The 23,558-nt window shown below is 31.5% G+C and overlaps 1 protein-coding gene across 2 annotated transcripts in view; it reads right to left on the bottom strand.

Moving 5' to 3' along the window:
* The window catches only part of LOC143058647 (cilia- and flagella-associated protein 65-like), a 48,812-nt gene that overhangs the window by 2,340 nt on the left and 22,914 nt on the right, over positions 1-23,558 (bottom strand). For both annotated transcript variants that reach the window (XM_076232113.1, XM_076232114.1), the window contains 18 exons: positions 22,974-23,139; positions 22,394-22,522; positions 21,690-21,846; positions 21,026-21,094; positions 20,167-20,295; positions 19,514-19,598; positions 17,515-17,673; positions 16,987-17,175; positions 15,905-16,018; positions 14,614-14,772; positions 13,350-13,493; positions 10,972-11,088; positions 10,397-10,537; positions 9,336-9,410; positions 8,280-8,482; positions 7,412-7,540; positions 6,732-7,002; positions 346-458 (listed from right to left, as the gene is read on the bottom strand). In XM_076232113.1, the coding sequence (XP_076088228.1) occupies positions 346-458; positions 6,732-7,002; positions 7,412-7,540; positions 8,280-8,482; positions 9,336-9,410; positions 10,397-10,537; positions 10,972-11,088; positions 13,350-13,493; positions 14,614-14,772; positions 15,905-16,018; positions 16,987-17,175; positions 17,515-17,673; positions 19,514-19,598; positions 20,167-20,295; positions 21,026-21,094; positions 21,690-21,846; positions 22,394-22,522; positions 22,974-23,139 (2,549 nt within the window). The remainder of the gene's footprint in view (positions 1-345; positions 459-6,731; positions 7,003-7,411; positions 7,541-8,279; positions 8,483-9,335; positions 9,411-10,396; positions 10,538-10,971; positions 11,089-13,349; positions 13,494-14,613; positions 14,773-15,904; positions 16,019-16,986; positions 17,176-17,514; positions 17,674-19,513; positions 19,599-20,166; positions 20,296-21,025; positions 21,095-21,689; positions 21,847-22,393; positions 22,523-22,973; positions 23,140-23,558) is intronic.

Genomic DNA, 23,558 nt, shown 5'->3' with positions numbered 1-23,558 from the left:
AATAAAACCATCTTTTTTCACTTTTTAAAATTTGATATTCCCATTTTGTTCTACTAGTTATAAAACTTCCAATTTTTATTTTTTTTAAAACAAGGAAATTATAACAATATTGCATAAATAAATAGCTTAACAAAATAATGCTAAACTTCTTAACATAATCTTAATTTTTAAATAGGTTGTAAATTTTTCAACAAACAAGGAAGTAACAACTAAAAGCTTAACAAACCAATGTTAAACTTCTTGACATAATTTTTTTTTAATAGCTTATAAAGTTTGTTAACAAACAAGGAAATAATAACAATATTGTATTTATAAATGAACTACTCATCATAAGTATGCACTTACTTTTTTAACAATTGTTTTTCTTTCAATCTACTTTCTTCAAGTTTAATTCTCTGGATTTCATCTCGAGTGTACCGAGGAGGTGTTTTTGTTTTTCTTCCATTCTTCCCTTTTCCCTGAAATGACAGATAAGAATTGATTTAAGGATGTCTGCTGGTCTATGCGTCAGATATTTTCAAAATCCTATGTTTTTATATATCTCAACAACAAGGTCATGGACCTGTAACTTTTTCTGCTGTTTATGGTACGCGATTTATATGCTATTAATTTGTAATAGTCTTTTAAAAAAACAAAGAAGCGAACATCCTTCAGATTCTTTTTTTTTATCAAAACACATCTATTGAATTTGGTTTGGGGGGAGGGGGGGGGGTTATTTGGCACCAACAACATACCTGTCAACTGACCTGTATGTGACCCGAGATTTTCTGAGGGATCACCCAGGACACCTCGCGGGTCATTGAATAACCCAAAAAATGACCATTTTCACATGGATTTCTTAGCCTTCAGATTTCATAAGTGATTTCATAAGTGAAATACCAGCAAATTCGTAATTCTTCCATGAACATGAAGTTCAGCTAGCGGTGTAAACTGTCAAATTAAGTGACCCGTGAAGTGCATGGCTTCACTTGACAGCTTCGGTGTTAATTAACATCAGTTACCTTAGGCTTAGCTTTAAGTTGTAAATAATTTGTGTATTTCACTGTTGTTTTACAAACAACTGGAGTTACTTTCCCTTTTTTGTCACCATTCAAAATTGTTCCTTATTTTTACATTTTTGGGGGTAAAAAAGATTAAATCTAAAACAAATTGAATGCAAATACATATTGAAATATTACTTTTCATTATTTTTCTACCGTCATACAATTATAAAATAAATACTTCCTTTAACTGTTTAACTTTATTTTCTTATAATCTAATTTCAATTTTTTTTTCTAAATGTCAAACATGTAAGGGCTGTAAAGTATGTTAAATACTTCCATTTGTAGAATATAAACTGAAAAACATTATTAGAGGGTAAAGTTGATATCATGTATGTATTGATAATAAAATGTAATACATTGTATAAATTTAATGAATATCAATAACTAGAGGCTCTAAAGAGCCTGTGTCGCTCACCTTGGTCTATGTGAATATTAAACAATGGACACAGATGGATTCATGACAAAATTGTGTTTTGGTGATGGTGATGTGTTTGTAGATCTTACTTTACTAAACATTCTTGGTGCTTACAATTATCTCTATCTATAACAGTACTTTCTGTGGAAAATGTTATTGAAAATCTTCAAATATTAAGAAAATTGTTAAAAATTGACTATGAAGGGCAATTACTCCTTAGGGGGTCAATTGACTATTTTGGTAATAGTGACTTATTTTTAGTTCTTACTTTGCTGTACATTATTGCTGTTTACAGTTTATCTCTATCTATAATAATATTCAAGATAACAAAAAAACAGCAAAATTTCCTCAAAATTACCAATTCAGGGGCAGCAACTTACAACCGATTATCCGATTCATCTGAAAATTCCAGGGCAGATAGATCGTGACCTGATCAACAATTTTACTGCCTGTCAGATTTGCTCTTAATGCTTTGGTTTTTGAGTTATAAGCCAAAAACTGCATTTTACCCCCATGTTCTATTTTTAGCCATGGCAGCCATCTTGGTTTGTTGGCCGAGTTACCGGACACATTTTTTTAACTAGATACCCCAATTATGGCTAAGTTTGGTTAAATTTGGCCCAGTAGTTTCAGAGGAGAAGATTTTTCTAAAAGATTACTAAGATTTACGAAAAATGGTTTAAAATTGATTATAAAGGGCAATAACTCCTAAATTGGTCAACTGACCATTTTGGTCAAGATGACTTATTTGTAGATCTTACTTTGCTGAACATTATTGCTGTTTACAGTTTATCTCTATCTATAATAATATTCAAGATAACAACCAAAAACAGCAAAATTTCCTTAAAATTACCAATTCAGGGGCAGTAACCCAACAACGGAATGTCCGATTCATCTGAAAATTTCAGGGCAGATAGATCTTGACCTGATAAAGAATTTTACTTCCTGTCAGATTTGCTCTAAATGCTTTGGTTTTTGAGTTATAAGCCAAAAACTGCATTTTACCCCTATGTTCTATTTTTAGCCATGGCGGCCATCTTGGTTGGTTGGCCGGGTCACGCCACACATTTTTTAAACTAAATACCCCAAAAATGATTGTGGCCAAGTTTGGATTAATTTGTCCCAGTAGTTTCAGAGGAGAAGATTTTTGTAAAAGATAACTAAGATTTACGAAAAATGGTTAAAAATGGACTAAAAAGGGCCATTACTCCTAAAGGGGTCAACTGACCATTTAGGTCACGTTGACTTATTTGTAAATCTTACTTTGCTGAACATTATTGCTGTTTACAGTTTATCTCTATCTATAATAATATTCAAGATAATAACCAAAAATAGCAAAATTTCCTTAAAATTATCAATTCAGGGGCAGTAACCCAACAACGGGTTGTCCGATTCATCTGAAAATTTCAGGGCAGATAGATTGTGACCTGATAAACAATTTTACGTCTGTCAGATTTGCTCTAAATGCTTTGGTTTTTGAGTTATAAGCCAAAAACTGCATTTTACCCCTATGTTCTATTTTTAGCCATGGCGGCCATCTTGGATGGTTGGCCGGGTCAAGCCACACATTTTTTAAACTAGATACCCCAATGATGATTGTGGCCAAGTATGGATTAATTTGGCCCAGTACTTTCAGAGGAGAAGATTTTTGTAAAAGATAACTAAGATTTACGAAAAATGGTTAAAAATGGACTAAAAAGGGCAATAACTCCTAAAGGGGTCAACTGACCATTTCGGTCACTTGACTTATTTGTAAATCTTACTTTGCTGAACATTATTGCTGTTTACAGTTTATCTCTATCTATAATAATATTCAAGATAATAACCAAAAACAGCAAAATTTCCTTAAAATTATCAGTTCAGGGGCAGCAACCCAACAACGGGTTGTCCGATTCATCTGAAAATTTCAGGGCACATAGATCTTGACCTGATAAACAATTCTACCCCATGTCAGATTTGCTCTAAATGCTTTGGTTTTTGAGTTATAAGCCAAAAACTGCATTTTACCCCTATGTTCTATTTTTAGCCATGGCGGCCATCTTGGTTGGTTGGCCGGGTCACGCCACACATTTTTTAAACTAGATACCCCAATGATGATTGTGGCCAAGTTTGGTTTAATTTGGCCCAGTAGTTTCAGAGGAGAAGATTTTTGTAAAAGTTAACGACGACGGACGACGACGACGGACGACGGACGACGGACGACGACGGACGACGGACGACGGACGACGGACGCAAAGTGATGGGAAAAGCTCACTTGGCCCTTCGGGCCAGGTGAGCTAAAAAAGGAATTAAAGGGAAACTTCGCAAAAAAATCAAAAATTGATATGTTCATTCTGTATAAAAATGCTCAAATTCATAGATATTAAAGTTTTATTCCCCTAGATAAGAGATCACCATCGATTTTAAATTTAGAGTATCAATTCTCTGCGTTCAGCCATTTTGTCTTCTTTCCCGATAAATAACAACGATATGTCTATAAACCACAAAGGAACAAAACTACAGTAACCGATGTAGTCGTAATTGCGTGTTGATATCTTTTCAATCATCCGACTAACTAACTAACTTGATACGGAAAATATTCTTATTTTTTTTCAAATTACCATGGTCTGTTATTTTTAAACTGTTAATATTGGAATTAGTGAAAAAGTCAAAGTTGAAATCATAAATAAGTGTTCCCTGAAAATTGTTTTCGAAAATCTAATTTGCTCATAATTCTTTAAAGTAATAAACTTTATTCAAATAAATTCTGATCTTCCCTCATCTGATCACCACCATGGCTAAAGGTATTACTCCCAAAGGTATTGTGAGGGGTGTGAGGTGACACGTCCAGGTATTCAAGCGATTTCCTGTCGGGCTTGCAAGTTCATACATCGTTTCACTTCTGTAGGTATTGATCAGTGTACACGGCCGATAACTTATAACTTTCTATTTGAACTATCAGGTGTATAATATACATCTCTGTCTTGCGTGTCCGAAAGTGATATAATATACTAGTCATTTAAGTCATACGCTTGTTTATAAATAACATTTCTGGTGTAAAGAATATTATTTATAAAAATATAAATAATACCAAAAAAAAAAAAGATTTGAAGAAATAAAAGGGTTAATTTGGGAAAATGTAATATATACTCGTTGTCAATAGTAAAGAACAGATTGGAACATACCAGAAATATTGATTTAAAAAAAAATGTACGCACTCACTGTCGACGATTCGTTTATACGCCTGGATAGAAAGTTACAGAACTATATCGCAATTTAAGATATATACATGTATACATTGAACATAAGAAAGAAACATACATTTTGTGTAAAATGGGGTAAAATTTTTGTAAATAGACTAGTCCACGTATGCCAACAGTATGTAATAGACTATTGTATACCAAAAGAAGAAGAAGGGATGTGAATATTTTCTAGGAAAACTATTGAGTATTACAGTTTCAGATCAATTTCGGGATTTATTTTCTTTCTTGATATTCAATGACAGCAATTTTAAGAATAAACTGCTTGTCCCCTTTAGGGGTATTCTTGCCAGTTGAACAGACTTATAATTACATTCAAAAATAGGGAAAGATGACATTAAATTCGTTGTCTTTTGTTTTCAAACATCGTTGGTCAAATAGCTAAAGTATTATATGCTGTGAGACGAAGACTATTTTAATAAGGACGTTCCTGATTATGAATAAATTTGGTTGACGTTTTTCACACTTAAAAAGAATATCTATTCGTAATTTTTCGATTCCATTCCAAGAAGATCCTTAAATTTCCTGTCAATTTTTTAAAACATCTTTTTTTTTCAAATAGCTGAAGTATTCCTGCGTTGTGAGATTTAAAATATTTTGATGAGAACATTAATTCCTAAATAGGTAAATAAAGATCGCTTTGGATGGACTGAATTATATAATTGCAATTGTTAATTATCTGTTTGAAATATTAAAGGTTGCCGATTCTAATTTTAAAAAGTACAATTTTTAGTTCATACACTCGTGTTTAGGCTATTTTTATTAATAAATTTATTCAATTAAAATAATTCAGTATTTTATCGTTACAATAGTAATCAGAAGTCATAATTCATTTAAAAGTGAGCTTATGCAAAATATATAAAAATATACAACAGCTATCCAGTTATTGTGTGACCTTATTACTCCCGTAAATTAATTTTAATTCTTTTTCTGTGTCTAAAACTATAACTGACTCCCGTATATCATTCATACGAAATGTTGTTCACACCTGAAATGGTGAACCGTGACGCCTAGATGTCACTGAATGAAGATCAAAAGATTAGAATTACATAATGCTAATCTTTTAATTACCTTGAGTTTAACTACGCATTCAACATTCACTAAGTGTCACAAATTAATACACATTTTATTTCCACAGTACAAGCAAGTGAAAATGTTTGCTGGAATGAAGCAAAAAGTTCAGAATACAAACATGTATTTTTTAATACACTATTGAACATGTCAGTTTCATGTGTTTGCTTAAAGTATTTGTAGAAAAAAATCATAAAAATGTTCTATTGTATTATTTACTATGATTACTTAAGGAGGTAGACCTAGGTTAAGGGAAATAACTCTTAAAATCATCAGTACATTTGTGTCAACCATTTTTAAAAATCTAATCTAAGCTTCTTGGATACATAGATTATTTTCAATCTGTTTCAGGTAAATGCTTAAAATACAGTGATGAACTTGACTTTTACAAACACTTAACTGATTTAAAGAGTTATCTCCCTGAACCAAGGTCTACCCCCTTAAGTCGTATAAAAAAATCCACACATAAATCCTACGATCTAATTTTAAAAGTTGCATGGCTATCACTCACTTTTTGTTGGTTAATAGCTACACCAAAAGTCGTCGATGCGCTTTAAATAGCGTTAAATAGATGGTTAACGAACAAGACTTAAATGAGATTAATTTCACTCCCAACATGCAACAAGACTTAAACTACGTCACATAAGTCAGGAAGTTTGAAGAAATAAAATTAATAATTCTCAATGTTCTTCTTTATTACTTTTCATATCAAAATAAAACTTGGTGAATATGTTTTTTATGGTATTATGAACATAATAAGATGAAAAATGAAAAATTGCGAATTATCCCTTTAAGGCAGTGTTACACAAATTTATCAAAAGCTTAAAGTGCAATAACTAGTCTAACTTTTTGCAGAGGAGGGTGGACTTTGTCACCAACCACTAACTACAGAAACAGCTTCTGACATGGGGAGGGATACATAACAGAGACAACCATGATTCTAAAAGACAAATGGGTACCAACCTTTTTCTGACTAGTCTGACTTCCTGCGGATGACGGAGGACTTTGTCGTTGACCATTGACTACGGAACCAGCTTCAGACATGGGCAGAGATACAGAAGAGACACGCCCATCATCTTCCTTGGGAGGGGATGACCTTCCAGTAACCTTTGTAGATTCTCTTGATGGAGTTGGTGCTGTAACTGGACGCTGCCCGATCTGGGCATAATATGGAATTGATTCATTGGTCACTTTTCTGACCGCTTCATGGAAGTATGTATCATCCAATAAACCTCTGTAAAAGATATAAATAATTTACATTTTCATTTTCAAAAAGAACTTTTTATAAATAGAAAAATATAAACGTAAGATATTTTCACAATAATCCCTTTCCCAATGAGTTTCTGAAAATAACAGTTAATACGTCCTCAATTACTCAAATAAAATACAATGATCTCTAAATTCTAAAATAACAGTTTGTAACAGTAAAACTAATCCTAGACATCCTCAATTCTTCAAATAATTACAATGATCTCTAGATTCTCAAATAACAGTTTGTAACGGTAAAACCTATCATATACATTCTTAATTACTCAAATAAAATACATTCTAAAATAACAGTTTGTAACGGTAAAACCTTTCATATACATTCTCAATTACTCAAATAAAATACAATGATCTCTATATTCTAAGTAAATCCTTACCGCAGCACATTACTAAGGACACCAGACACAACATCAGCCTCAGCAGTAGAACATGTTATTAGATCAGGTGTAGCCACTGTCTGTTTTTGTTTCTTCTCTATTTTTGGTGCCATTTTCTCACTTAATGAACTGTAAAAAATATCATATAATAGCATATAATTTAGAATAAGAAATTTTGTTTATTAAATCACAATTTAAAAATTATTTTTAGGTTCGTAATATATGTCTGCATTAATGATACTATTTTCCTGTTTGCTTTAGTGTAGACCCAATATGAAAACCTATATTGTAAAAATAATAAGAAAAGGCATATAGGAAATCAATTCACATGAAAGTCTTGTTTAATTCAAAAAGGATTTTTTTCTTTAACTTTTAGCATCTTAAAGATGGAAGAAAATAATCATAAAAAATACCAGGCTTATTATTTGGAGAGCCAGATGTGTGTTTCAGCTACATAAGATTTATTAATTGGGCATGAATCAAAAATTTGGAAGGTCAAATAACAAAACAATTTGACGAGCATTGCAACAAAAAATTTCTGAAATGTTGGGCTTTGTAAGGCTTAGTCAAATTAATAATTGGATAGAAAAACCACAAAAATTTGAATAATTCAATTTTTTTTTCCAGTTATATATTACTAAAATTGACTGTATCTAGAATATTTTTAAAAGCAACAAAGAACTTGCAATACCTGAAGTTGATAGTAACGCAATGTGTATTTCAACAACTGTTCAGCCATTACATCATGTACATTTAATAAACAACTAACATATTTCCACCCTAGGCAATGTCACTGACAATACGATGTCCACAATGTACAATAGTATGCAAGTATCCCAACAATACTATCAAAACATAAGATACTTACCGATCAATATAAAAGTTTCTGTATTCCTCAGGGAAATTAATTTGGAATTCTCTAACATCATGAGTTCTGGCTGTTAGTCCAAGATGCAATAAGAATGGCTTAGGAGAGTTAGGTTTCTCCCACAGTAAAGAATCTTTCTTTATTTTCTGGACAGCTATTTCTTTTTCCTCATCAGGGGATAGCACTTTGATTGGTGGCAGGGTCTATGATTAAAATAATAATAAGAGAATGTGTTATTCATTGTTCATCTTCAATATTTATTTTCTGATTGATAGCTTTTACTCACTGTAAATCAGAAATTGTTTGTGATGTTTTAATAATTGTGCAAAATGCAATAGGGTTTAAATCACAATAATTTAAGCTGACATTTTTCATATGAATTAAAAAAGGATTTTTCTCAATATCGCAAAAATAAAATCACATTTTAGTCTAAAATTTAAAAAATTGCAATAATAAATGCATAAATTCATACAGTATTATATTTCTTACTAAATATAACAGTTTTTCAATAGTTCAGTTATTCATTCAAAATTCACATCATAAATGAACATTTGTACTTAGTTTCATTTTGGTGTAATGACATCTCTGTACTTGACCAAAACCTTAACAAGATAGTCAGTAACAAACAAATATACAAACAGACAGACAGAGGGACAAGCAGATGACTAGAAAAATTACTATGGGGGCATATAATGAAGATAAATATATATAGTGTATCAAAAATTACCCTTTTACTTGGTCATCTCAGCTCTCCTTTTGAATTCTTAGTGGGTGTTAGGGGTGGGTGGGGAGGGGGCATATAATGAAGATAAATATATATAGTGTATCAAAAATTACCTTTTTACTTGGTCATCTCAGCTCTCCTTTTGAATTCTTAGTGGGTGTTAGGGGTGGGTGGGGAGGGGGCATATAATGAAGATAAATATATACAGTATATCAAACACTACCCTTTTCTTGGTCAGCTCAGCTCTCCTTTTGAATTCTGAGTCAGTGTTAGGGGTGGGTGGTGTGGGGTATTACAATAAAGATAAATAAATATAGAATATAAAATAATACCCTATATTTGGTCAGCTCTCCATCAGAATTCTCACGTTTTGTTTCTAATGAACTAAGTCGACTTGCTGACCTCTCCTGAAATAAACAACATACATGTATGTACATTCAGTATTGATCTACTTGTAAATTCTGAATTTTATCCATTTTTTTTAAGCAGTCATTTTTTTTTTACTATAGGCACAGATAATAAGAAAACAGATTCAAATGGGTCAACTGATTTTAATATGTCCAAAATATGAGCCATCTGACAAAACTACACTAATGAAACAAGTTCAAATGAGTATTTAATTTATAATTATTGATATTTGATTTTGTAGTTTAGACATTCTCTGCATACAAAGTCTTTTGAAAATATGTTATAAGTTGAACATTTAAATTTGTGCTTCACCTTTACCAACAAAATTCATGAGAATTGGTGTCCAACGAATAATAATGAATCCACAGTATTATAAGACATTTTCCTTAAGGTGGTACTTAACACTACAGGGAGATAACTCTGTAAAATCAGCAGATCATTTTAATGACGTTGTGTTCATAAGGGAATATTAAGCTTCTCAATGATCAAAATAAGTGTTTGTCAAACTGCTATATAACCAGTGTAATTTTTCTGATTTAACAGTTGGTTCAAATTTTTTGAAATTCTTAAATTTTTGTCAAAGGATCAAAGTAAATACTTTGTCAAAATTTTATGAAAATTAAACGAGCCAAATTGATTTTAGTTAAAGTGTTAGGTACCACCTTAATAACGTTTCAACTTATAAATCTTGAGATTCTGACATTAATATGTTACCTAAATTATAACATCAGATAAACTTTGATCAGCATTTAGATCTTGAAAAGTGTGAGAAAAATATTTCTCTTCACTAGTGAAATATCTGTTCTCAAATAATTGGTCAAAATTTAATTATGACGTCAAATTTTCTTGGATTCTTTTCAATTTCCTTTTGTGATGTCATTAAAAAAAGGCAACCATTCCTGGTGATGTCACACATAATGAACACAATTTTCTGCCAATGTTTCTATTTATAATGCTTTAGATGGAGAAACAATTAATGGTTTACCTTGATTTCAACCTCAGGTAAACGTTGATCAGCATCTAGATCGTTCTCTGTGATTGTAAACTCGTATGTCTGTCTACGTTTTTCTTCGTTCCAATCCTGTAATCTCTGTTTGTACGCTCTGTTCTCTACTTCATCAGTTATCTATAAAACAAGAATGTGTTCATTGTACATCAATGCCCTACTAACACTATCATTTTCTATGTTTAGTGGATTGTTAAAACTCTTAATTTGGAATTAAAATTAGAAAGATCATATCAAAGGGAACATGTGTACTAAGTTTCAAGTTGATTGGAGTTCAACACCATAAAACCTTAAATGAGTACTATCATTTTATTTGTATAATATGGCCTATTAAATTGGGGTCAAAACTAATTTGGCATTAAAATTAGGAAGATCATGTGTAGAAAGTTTTATGTTGATTGGACTTCAACTTCATCAATAACTATAACCTGAAAGGGACACTATTATTTTCTATGTTCAGTGGCCTAAAAAATATTTTTAAAGGATACATAAAAAATATATTTGAAATTGTGTAGCGATTACAATTTGAGAATGATACATCTTAACTATCTTACCTCACAAACTAAGTCCAGGTCATAAAATGATGGGACGCCACAGGCAACAAATACCACACGACACATACGGCTCTCTCCTGGGGCCAGGTAACCTCTCACAGGTGATATAGACAAATACTGTTAATGTAAATAAAAAAAGATTAAAGTTTTAATCATAGATAAATATCAGAAGATGTGGTATGAGTGTCAATGAGACAACTCTCTCATCCAAGTCAAAATTTGTAAAAGTAAAAAAAAAAATACTTGTCAAATTGTGAAATAATAGGCCAATTTTCAAACTTTTCTGGTTGATGCTTTTTTATTGTCTGTTCATTGAAGTATAATTTAAAAAGAAAATCTTGGTCAGATTTTAGAATAAAGGTATTCCCGTAAAAAAAATATTAAGTTCTTTAATCAAGGGTTGACACCATAAATAGTTCACTAAATTCAATTAAGACATGTTGAGACATAGGCAAAAATTGCAGTGTTTGGACATCTTAATTTCCATAAAGGGCAAGTAAAATGAGTGTGAATGGTAATAAAGATAGTTGAATTAAATATAAAGAATTAAAGTTAGAAACCTACAAACATTTTGGTTACCAGTTAGGTATCATGCAATATAGTCACCTTTACTGTAAAAAAATTACAAAAATATGTCACATGCAGAATTATTTTGTAATTAGAAAGAATACTAACTGTAGACCAATTATTATTATTATACCTTATATATATAACAAACAATTCTATTGGATAAAAACTTATCACGTGACATGGAATAATTCGGTTAATTTTCATTTAATTTCAAGGGAGGACGAATAACCCTTAAAATTTACACCAGCGGTGAATAACCCTATTATTCACCGGCGAATAACCTTTTTTAGTGTCTAGATTTGCACTCGAATTACCTCCCATGAAAATGACGTCACAGACGTAAATAAACAAGATGGCAGGGTTCACGTTACACTAACAGCCCATCGAGAGACGAGGAAATAAGGCTTTGGAAATGAGTGCCAGCAGCCGATGTTATCTCCTATAAACGGTCCTTTTCAGGGCCATTAATATTTTACAAAAAGATTCTACCTTTGTTGTACATCCGAGAAATTCTAGAACACAAACATGACAAATGTATTTTCCTGGGCTATTTTCAAACATCAGCTTGTGCTTGTTATGTAAAAAATGTAGTGTTCAAAAGGCCATTCCACTGGTAATTTGGTATAATAAAACAATTGTGGCCCCTTAGAATCGATGAATATCCAAAATTGTCAACCCTTAAAAGTTATTTCACTTCGGGCTGCGCCCTCATTGAAATAACCTTCTCGTGTTGACAATTTTGGATATTCACCTTTTCAACGGGCCATAATTGTATATTATTATTATTGTTGTTGGTGTACTTATTTACATGGATGTTATGGTGTAAAAGTAAGCAAAAATTTAGAGCGAAACAACTAAAGTTCATATAGCAGGGATTTTCCCACCCTCATTTTGGGTGCAAATTTTGGCCCCAATCCAAAGAGAAATATATTCTTTTTTCTCAATTTTCAGCTCCAAAATTCCCCATCTAATGTAGACATTTTTGTTGGTGTCTTATCATGTTTTTTTGTTTACAAATCTCTTGAATTTTATTAGCAATTCATGCAGTTATTCCTTCTCAGAATGTAGGACTTTGCAACTAATTTTCAAAACTTTCTTGAGGGCATATCCCAGAAACCTCCTAGCAAATTGCACACGGCTGGTGCCAGCTGCCTCCTTAAAATTTTACAAAAAGAAAGGAACAAATTCAATCTTTTTTTGCATATTCAATTTATTACTAACACAATGGCATGCAATATAGCACAAATGTGAATACAAATTTAAATACAAATTTTAATTTCAAAACAAATAACTCTGTAAAGAAAACAAAATCTATATTGTAAACTCACTTTAACAAGATTCTAAAATTTGTTGTAAATATTGGTTATTATACATTTTTTTCTATATATATATAAAGTCTTCTTCTAATATAATTTTAGCTAAAGGAATAAATGAGAAAATATCTTGATTTTAAAAATGATTTCTCTTTATCTTATATTGATTAATGTAAATTCAGAAAGTTTTGTCGTTTTGATTTTTGCAAAAATTGCGACAATAAAGGTGTCGCTAAAATGATGACACATTCCCAATTTCCATTCTCAATTTTACTTGCATTCTAAATTTTGTTAATATTATTTTTATGAATTAATTCCTAAAATCGCAATTATTAAACACGCATGTAAATCTATAATTGTCCAACAACATGTGGATTATAGAAAAAATAATCATCTTTTTGGGAGATTGTTTAAAATAGGTGAAGAATAAAGAGAATTTAACATAACTTTTTTTTCAGATTTATGTAATTATTTAGATTGTTTTTATTATATTACCTGTGCATCTGACTGTGAAGTAACATGCCATTCAAACGAAGCATCATTCTCCTTTGAACGATTAGACACAAACACCATACGTCGTGCTCTGCTGAATAATGGCAGGTTTCCAAAGGAAAGCCTTTCTTGTGACAAGTATACAAGCTGCAAATAATTGAACCAGTTTATTTCATGATTATTCAGTAATATTTTAGCTTGGGAAAATATATATTGAAATAAAAAAAGAATGTGTCTATGGGCATGTAAATGCCTGGGGTCAAGGTCATAAAACTTTGCTAAGTGCTTGGAGCACAAAAATCATGCTCGAAACATGAAATCCAGCATTTTGATTGGTTGATTTTCGAGTACGAGAACGAAAAACTGACTCGAAAGATTTGTGACCGCAAGGCCTGGACTCAATCTTCAAACAAATGAAAATGGGATGGACGGATGAAACAGAAAGAGAAAAGGATGGAAAGATGGACTGTCATGGGTAACACTTTTAAAATGCCCCCTTCAAATTCATTGGTGGCATAAAATCATAAATGTTAACCAATAAGATAGAGAACAGCAATAAAAGTGTGGTTCCTTTGTGCTTTTTTTGTGTCTTTTACTGTACATACACTGATTATGTGTCTTGGACAGATACCCCATATCTTTTCTTTTTTATAACACAGCTAAGTAATGAGTTCATACACAAGTTTTCAACAAGAAAAAAGTTATTCTAGTAAAACAGGCCTAAAAAATTGAATTAAATTTGATTGAGCATTCATGAATTTTTCATTAATTTCATATACACATTTTTATAGGAGATTCAATTTTTCATATGAACCAAATATCATGCAAATCACCAATTCAATAAAATTAAACAGATTTTTTTTCAAGTAATAATTCGACAAAAAAATCAAATTTACTAAAATGCATCAGCTTGATTTATCTTGACAAGTTTTCATTTAAACAGCTATCTGTGTTTTTGCATGTCATAAATCAAATGTAAGAAAGTCACAAGCGAAAAAAGGTCATAAATAAAAAAAATAAAAAGCAAAACATTTTTCAAGAATATCGGTCAAACTGTCAATGCTTTTTTTTTAATCAACAAATAAAAATGTTGATTCAATCTTTTGGTCACTACTTTTTTTAACTGAATTCCAATGTATTTAACATTTCAAAAGTTAAGGTAAAACTCCATATGGAGGTGCTCCTAATTAAAGGAGGCTTATATTAAGAAGAAGAAGTATTCCATTTGTTTTGGAGCATATTTAACATCAAACTAATTTTTTCATACCTGTCCAGGAACAATGGCGCTCTGTACTCCAGGAACACCAGTTAAATCTGATTGGTCAGTCATCGGCATGGTTTCTCCCATGATCCTCTTGTCATATCCCACACCAGTAAATGTTACTATAGCTGTATCTCCTTTATCTACAATCACGGGGACATCAACCTAACAACAGAGGTAAAAAAAAACATTTATGATAACATAAGAAATAGCAATGCATCAAGCAAATTCAAGTCTCCAGGACTATTCACTTTAAATTGGAATACTGGTTTAAACTGAACAGAAATTTGAAATAGCAATTTTTACATAGAATTTGGCCACTTGTATGTTTATGATAAATAACAGTTGATTTTTTTTTTTACTGACAATGTCGTCATATGGGTGAAAGATTATGAAAAAATTCACATATGGATACTTGGATTATTGTTGCTTAATTTATATTTATACCTTTATACCTTTAAATTTATCTTCCGGTCGTTACATAAGCCAAAGGCTTCTACTGACCCCTCATCTTAGACTGTCGTATATGATTTCTCATCTCATAATAATATATTTATACATAATATATTACACTTATCAAAAAAATACTTATTTAGGTGTGCGCAGCTAAAACACTAACACGAACATATGAATTTATATGGGTTCCAATTTTCGCCATTTAATACAGACTTAAAATTGTTCAGAGTCTTTGCCGTCACTGTTAAATCTGATAGGTTATTCCACTGATCCACTACTCTAATTGAAAAAGTATTTAGTCTATGTGTGGTCTTACACTATTTTTTAAAAAGTTTTAATGAGTGACCTCTAGTATTATTAGATGGTGCTAAAGTAAATAAGCTCATTGAGGAGGCTCCCACAGGGTACCCCCCTCAGGTTGCAAGGTCGCTTTTAAATTCGTTGAGAGGTTGTTTTTAATGGAAATGTACAGGTCGCAGGTCGTTTTTTTCCCAACACAGAGGACGGAAGTCGGTCGGAGGTCGTTTTTTCCAAATTTTACAGGTCGCAGGTCGTTTTTAGAAGGCCCTCAGGTCGGAAGTCGCCTCTAAAAAGCCCAGAAGTCGCAGGTCGTTTTTGACCCTGCGGGAACCTCATTGAGGGATGCCAATTTTTGTGGATCTTATAGGTTTAGGTGAACCACAAAATTAACACAGTTGAAGAAAATCAAAACCCTGAAATTAAATATCAAATGAAAATTGGCACACAGGAAAAATCTTAATGTATCCACAAGTATAATATAATACCACTGATGCAAGATTTTCCTCCTAGTCAATTCTAATTGTAATATTACAAAACATACCATATAAGTTTTGGCCTCAATTGGTGAGAATCTCCATTCTACAGCGAGCGATCGTCCTGGTGGTATCTCTCCAAATGGTGTCAAACACTCAAATACTGGCTGGTCAAAATTTTCCTACGTGTGTAAAATATTAGATTGAGATTAGAAATAATTCTTGGCATGAACAAATATGTAAAAAAAGAAAATTTACTTTCTTTAGTGAAAGTAAGGTTTTACTTAAGGAAGCTGGCTTGTCATGTTTTAGATGTTTGTCAGATTTTCGGAATCCTCTTGTTTTATCCATTTGAATGCATTAAAAAAATTTCCCCGGTGACCCCCATTTTTCTTTTTGTAAATCTTTTACATGTATAATGATAAGCCATCTGTAAAAGTCTTTTAAATTTTAATTACTTTTTAACAGTTTTTGAGAACTTCAACTTGTCAATGATAAAGCTATGAAAAGTCAAGAGAGAATATTTTCCCGCCAAAATTTCAATGGCTTTTATCTCGAAAACAAGCACGGTCACCTATATATTTTTATTGCTCTTTGGAATCCTTTATAAATCCCCTATCTATATAAACTAGTGTTTTGAAAAGTTAATTACTTTGAAACTGAGAAGCGAACTCCCTTAAGGACGTGCTTAGGTGAGGTTTGGTCATTTTTGTCAGATGTTCAGACTCTTTGTATTTTTTCCTATAAAACAGGGCAAAAAAATATTTTGCCCCACAACACCCATTTTTAATTTCAGATAAGACTTTTAGCTAATAAAAGGTCATTTACCAAAATTTAAGCAATTTTTTTATTTCTTTTCTTTCAATTTGAGACCCAAATATAAGGGAAAAGTCTGAGTCAGCATTTCCCACCATTTTTCAAAACTAAAAAAACTTGAAAAAAGCGTTATAATCTATCAATATTTTTAGCTTATTTTGTTCCTCAACTAATACTCTTTTGACTTTAAGCATTAATGTTAATATCTTGATTCGACTTTAGAACATTCTTTATCCCTCACTCCAAAAAAATCGCAATAATAAATGCATGAACTAATTTTTCAATTGACAACATTCAGATATAAACTAATCCTTAGTTTTATCAATGGCCCTACCTGTTGTAAAAGTTCAAGAGGTGCAAGGTCAAAGGTGAATTTAACTGTTTTAGCACCTCCATTATAAAGTTCATACACTTGTTTTGGACTTGATTTTTCTCCCACTGGTACTGGAGTAAACAGATGTTTATTGGATGGGAAATGGATATAATTCCTTTCTGCTTCAACTGTGACTCCAATAAAATTCAACTGAAAAGTAAATAACTTTAATTTACTGAGAGTAAAATGTAAAAGCACAAAGCTGCAAAAGAATTCAACATGATTAATATTATTTCAGAAAAATTTAGTTTCACAAAATGAAGTGCATATTATGACCACCCAGATACAAACTAAAAAATACATCTAATGTGGGTATCAGAAAAGTTAAATTGGCAGGACAGGTAATTTTGCTTGTAAATTTAACCTCAATGTAAAAGATTTTAGGATTTAAATTGCTTAAGTTATCATTGAAAATTTCCACCACTTCTTCTGAAAAATGAAGCTTTTGAATCAAACAACCTCTTGAATAATAACTGGTTTCCTACTTACCAGAACTTCTCTACCCCGAGCTAACTTGAGAAGGACAGGAAGTCTATCTGTTCCTGTCATGTTGTGTCTATAGGTAAAGGTTACAGTTCGACACTCTCCTGGTTGAAGTTTTCCTTCCTGTGGTTCTACGGAAAACAATTTGTTGTCCATTACCTTCATCTGAAAATATGAATAAAAGGAAGATGTTAGGTGATACAGCAAGCCACCAACAAAATAAACCAAATAACATCTACAGGCTTCAAAAAAATATTGATTGATTGGGGTTTATTGCCGCTTTGAACACTATTGTGCTTTTTGTGGCTTTCAGTTTTTATTTGTTGAGGAAACTTGAGTCCCCAGAGAGAACCATGAAAACTAACAATCCTAGTCCATTAAAATTGGAGTAGTCAGCACAACTGCTGCTTAGTTTAAACATATTTAATTATAGTGGATTGGGAAACAAGTTTGGCAACTTATATTAATCCCTTTTCACTTTGCGGGTGCGAGCATTAGCGGCACTAGCCTGCTCTTTTTCGAAATCTACAAGGATGTCTTTAACCTGCAAGAGATATGGCTCTCTCTTAACACGGGTCAGCCATTTATCGTCCCATTCCGACGGATTATCATCGTTTCCTCAAGACCATACTCGCAAATGGTGTCAAGGGAGCGCCAAAAATTCAGTCCCAGAAATTTTCATCCCAGACGGGAATCAAACCAGGGACCTTTGTGTTAGTAGTCCGATGCACTAACCACTACACCACGGCGGCTTGCAGATTCAAATTGACAACCTGAGTGTTGATTGACTATAGTACTGTAAATTCAGACAATATTAATTTAAAAATGCGAGTTTGAATTATTGCGATTATAACAACTGTGACAGGGATGCTCATATTAACATTTTTTTGGTTAAAAGTTTTTAAAAAATCATGTCAATTTTTTCTCAAGCAGCTGCAGCATTATTTATTTACTTAGATCAACTACAAATCATTTTTCTATTTTTGAGTTAGCTCAGACAGGCCATCTTCAAATTATTTTTGATATTTGGGTGTTTCAATACATTCTCCCATCCCCTATCTTCTTTTTTTAATTTTAATACACCTACATGAGGTGCATATCCTCTACAAATCACTATACGGTATATATTTGAATTGTTTACATTACCCTAACTCCAGAAATTTATTGATCTATTAAATTAGCATTGTACATCTTAGAAAATATCAAATAATATTATTGTTTATATTTTTTTGAAGCACAGTGCATTTATACATGCATTTTTTTCTTTTTTTAAGTGTAATTTGTATTAAAGAATGCTTATATACTTAAATTAAGAAAATCAAAAGATAAAAAGCGAATAAAAATATTATTTTTTAAAAACACAGGTTATCAAGGGAAATAACTCAAAAATAACATTGACAAAGTCATCAATAATTTTCTGATATTTTTGATTATTTTGAATGACTTAAAGTTACAATTATATGCCCATTTATTTAATAACAATATATAAATATAAAAAATTCTAGGGATTGGAATGACTTTCTTAAGGAAAAGGCTGTGTGATGAATAGATGTCTCAATGTTTTATACTGCGCATGTTCATTATAATATAACTTGTGTGACATTAAAATTCATATACCGGTAATTTGTATTATATGTATTTTCAAAATAATTACATTAGATGTATGTTTCATTATAATACATTATTCTGATTGGCTACACTGCAATCTCGTGTTATTCCTTAATCAACTGCATTTCACAATAAAATTTATCATTCATGATGACACAAGGTCCCACAATTAAGTGTGCAGGTAAATTAAATTAAAACTTTAAAAAATCCTAGCTAAAAAATGTAATTTTAAGTATTGAACTTTTCTTTTTGTAACTTCATAGGGTTGTAAAAGCGTTAACCATTGGCACATTTTTAGAATGAAGTATTTCTGTATTTCATACAAAATGTACTTCATTCAAGGCTTTTATACCCCACTGAAGTTACAAAAAGAAGCATTCAATTCTTAAATAAGTACCTCATGTAGTTCGTCTTCATCAAATTCTCCCGTCTCTGCCCAGTACTCTAATTCTAGCTGTAAGTCCGATGGGAACAAGAAAGCCCTGAAACAGGAGCAATAATATTTTTAAGTCTTGCTTTAATTATAATTTAAGAAATGCACATTAACATAGAGTGGTTGAAGGCATACATATGAACAATATAAATATATTTACAATAAAAGAGTAAAAAATAGCAACATATATTCTGCAGAAATAAATGAAAACACATTATTTTAAATTCATGTTTCCGAAGCACTTTTCTGGATTTATCTTCATCAGAAAAGCTCAAAGACAAACATTCGAAAAACAAGGATTTATACTAACTGAAACAAATGAAGAGCTATATTTTATATAACAAAAAAGAACCTTAAAAAAAGCTGAATCCATCTAAGGCAAACTTAGCCTAAGGAAGTTGAAACCTTAGTTTAATTAAAATTTCGAAATTTATTAGTAGACAATTTAAGAAAGGATTGTTATAAATCATGTCAGTACCGAAGTATTGACTATGAGCTGATGATATTCCCTCGGGACTGATAGTCAACCAGCAGAGGTATCGACCCAGTGCTGAAAAAATGAGAAAAAACAACATTATTTAAATTTCATGTTAAATAAATTTGTGTAGAAAACCTACCAATCAGTGGCTACAGTTCCTGTATTTTCAAACATTAAATTCACAATACACGGCTCACTACCCACAGGTGCAGCACTGAAGTTAAAGTCTAATATAGCTCTGGTGTACACTGGTGGCCGTCTATGGTGACTAAAATAAACAAATAGTTCTGTTAAAACAAAGCACATAAATAAATCTAATATAGCTTTTTATCTGATAGTTTTTTGCATGTGATATGTGATGACTGGAGTAGATATTATTTTCACATTTTATCGAAGGGTTTTACTTTAATAATATTTTTTTCAAATACATCAGGAAAATAATTGTGAGATAAAGAGTATGCCTGATAGTACTGTGGATTCATTTATTTCAAAGAGTAAAGAAACTTTGTATTTTCGTTTTCATTTGATGTCATGGTTTTGCTAAAGGTTACCTAAAAGCCTACAGAAAAATCATACTTCGTAAATCATTCAAATTTGTGGCTCACCTTGACCCACAGAAAATAGGTTTTCCACTAATAATAATGAATCCACAGTAGGTAAAATACTTGCAAAAAAACAGTAATGAAGATTTAAATTGGGTTTTAACAAAAATGCTTTTATTTAATTTTTTTCAAAATATTTTGGTCATAATGAATGATGTATGCAAGTTTTATACAAGATGATATATATACAAACATTTAATAATCCTTGAAATAAAATTGAGAACGGAAATAGGGAATATGTCAAATAGATAACAACCAGACTAAAGAGCAGATAACAGCCAAAGGCCACCAATGGGTTCCTTAATAAAATGTGTTATAGTTCATTGAAAATGGACGTCATGCATTCTGAACAGAATATGAAACGATTGAATGATTTTTTTTGTAGATTATCCTTACCTGTGCCTTGTAGCAACACTGTATCTCAGTTCCTCAGCAGATGGATCTGAATCCAAACAAACGTTCATACTGAAATTAAAAAAAAAAAAAGAATTTAAGAAAAAGTCTATTTCCAATAAAAAGAAAAATGTGTTAGAGGACACAAATTCCCCCACCCAATCTTCAGGACGGAAAAACTGAATGATATAAAGACGGAAAGATGGACAGTCAAGGGTAACACTTAATGCCCGGTCACCTACAGCTGGGGCATAAAAAATATCTCATTCACTTGTACAGATTATTATTAAAATACATTGATTCTATAAATTTATGGGTTTTCACCATTCAGTTAAGATGACATGTATCAAAAAACATCACATTGTTTTATACTATTGATCTTGCTCAACCAAATTTGGGTTCTGGAAAAAATCTTTCAAAGAGCATTTATGAGTCAACATTTCTTTTAAAAGAAACAAGATAAATATCTTTCACCAAAAATATTTTATAAAAACAATGTAATTCATGTCAACAATACACCTTATAGCTATTTGGATAATATTTTTGACGTCAAACAACAACCCCTTTTCCATTTGGGCATAAGAAATTTTCTATTATGACGTCAAAATCTTACGTGAATTTTTATATCTAGTAAAGGCGGACAAATAGCAGTATGGTGTATACTTACTTGTCTAGAGAGAACAGACCCCATAACTGTTTCTTACTGATACCAATGGCACTACCATAACAACGTGCATCAGTGACGGCCATGACAGGGAACACTCCAGTAGTCAACACATGACACAAATGTTGGGGTTCTGTGGCTGTGGGATGTGATGTTGTGGCTATAAATAGATTGAAACTCATGTTGTTAAAGAATTTCCAGGATCTAGATATTATCATATTGGTATAGTATAACTGAAAAAATTTGACTGAACAATTTTTTTTCTATTTTTTAGTTCAACATTCAATTGTATTTGACTTTAATTATTCTGTATTCATTTGAAAATTGTATATAAATTTGGTTTGAACTATTTTGCATGTAACATTTATTGAGATTTGTGTGAAGATATTATAACCATCATTAATATATAGCAATTCAGTTATATATAATTTTCAAGGGGCAATAACTCATTTTCAATATTTCAATAATTCAAAAAATCTGTCCCCATTGCTTTGAGATAACATAAACAATTTTTTCAGATATTGTGACTTCATTTATTTTAGTGGGTACCAATTTTTCATGGATTGCTGAAAACCTTCACTTTCGTGGATATTAAAATATTAAAACAACTTGAAACCACGAATTCCACGAAAATTGGTATCCAACAAAAATTAATGAATCTACAGTAGTTAAATTATAAAAAAAAACTTTAGTTTAATGACTGGTACCTTCTGGTGTCACAAGTTTATATGAAACAGAAAACTGGTACTGGACCCGTCTGACTGGTTTTACAGTTGCCATGATCACATGTTTAGATCTAGCTGGTAAGATGCCTTCTGTTCTCTCTAACTGGAGAGCTGTAATAAAAAACAAACACAAATCATAATTTCTTGCCTTACAAACATTTTAAATACTCTTTTTGTCATAGAACGCTAGTTAAATCTCCTAATAAGTACTGCTTGTATGTCATGTCTTTTTATATGTTTCTATGAGGTTCACAAACTGAATTTAAGCAGGTATTTTTCATACCTCACAAACTATTTTGGCAGTTTTTTTACATACAAACACATCAAGCAAATGGATAACATCTGTCATATTCCTGACTTGGTCTCAGTTTTTTTCTTATGTATTAAATGGTGGATTAAACCTGATTTTATAGCTAGCTTAACCTCTCACTTGTATGACAATTAAGATTTATGTTGAATGCACCTGCCAAGTGCAATGTTCGAACTCCCAACCTCAGAGTTGACAGGTTAGACTCTGCCACAAACTTGACTTGTGAATTTATTTAGAAGAAAAATCTCCTACCTATTCTGTCATCTATAGTTAGTTCCTCTGGATAAGGACCGGTCATCGTCTGTTCTATAAAAAGCTCATAATGGAGGCTGCATGTACTCTCATTAGAAATAGTAATAGTCTTACAAGCTGAGCTTCCCACCACAACATCACCAAATTCAATATATGTCTGGTCAGCCTAAAATAAAATATGAAATGTTGATTCTTGAAATCTTGGGAAAAAAAATAAAAAGATCCACTTAATTATGAATATGCCTTTGACTTTAGATTGCAGGTTTTCAAAATTCACATATTTTAACTTTAAAATCTTTGCTTTATGTATCTTCTTCAAATAATAAAATTATCTACTGTAGAAAAAAAAAGTGAATTTTCAGGAAATATCATTACAAAACAAGTGTAACTGTGAGCTACTACTGCTCACTGATGATACCCCCGCCGCAAGTGGATAATGTTAATAGTGTAAAAATATGTAAGTGTTCGGTAAACAGGAAGTTGTCGAGTGATGAGTCTGAAAACGCATCACACCATATAGCTGACTTATATAAATCCTGAAACCAAATTTCAGAAATCCTGGAATTATAGTTCCTGAGAAAAATG

This window comes from Mytilus galloprovincialis, chromosome 14 (genome assembly GCF_965363235.1).
Source record: "Mytilus galloprovincialis chromosome 14, xbMytGall1.hap1.1, whole genome shotgun sequence".
Taxonomy (NCBI): Eukaryota; Metazoa; Mollusca; class Bivalvia; order Mytilida; family Mytilidae; genus Mytilus; species Mytilus galloprovincialis.
The sequence above is the reverse complement of the archived record's forward strand: the minus strand, read 5'-3'. Positions and strand labels throughout refer to the sequence as shown.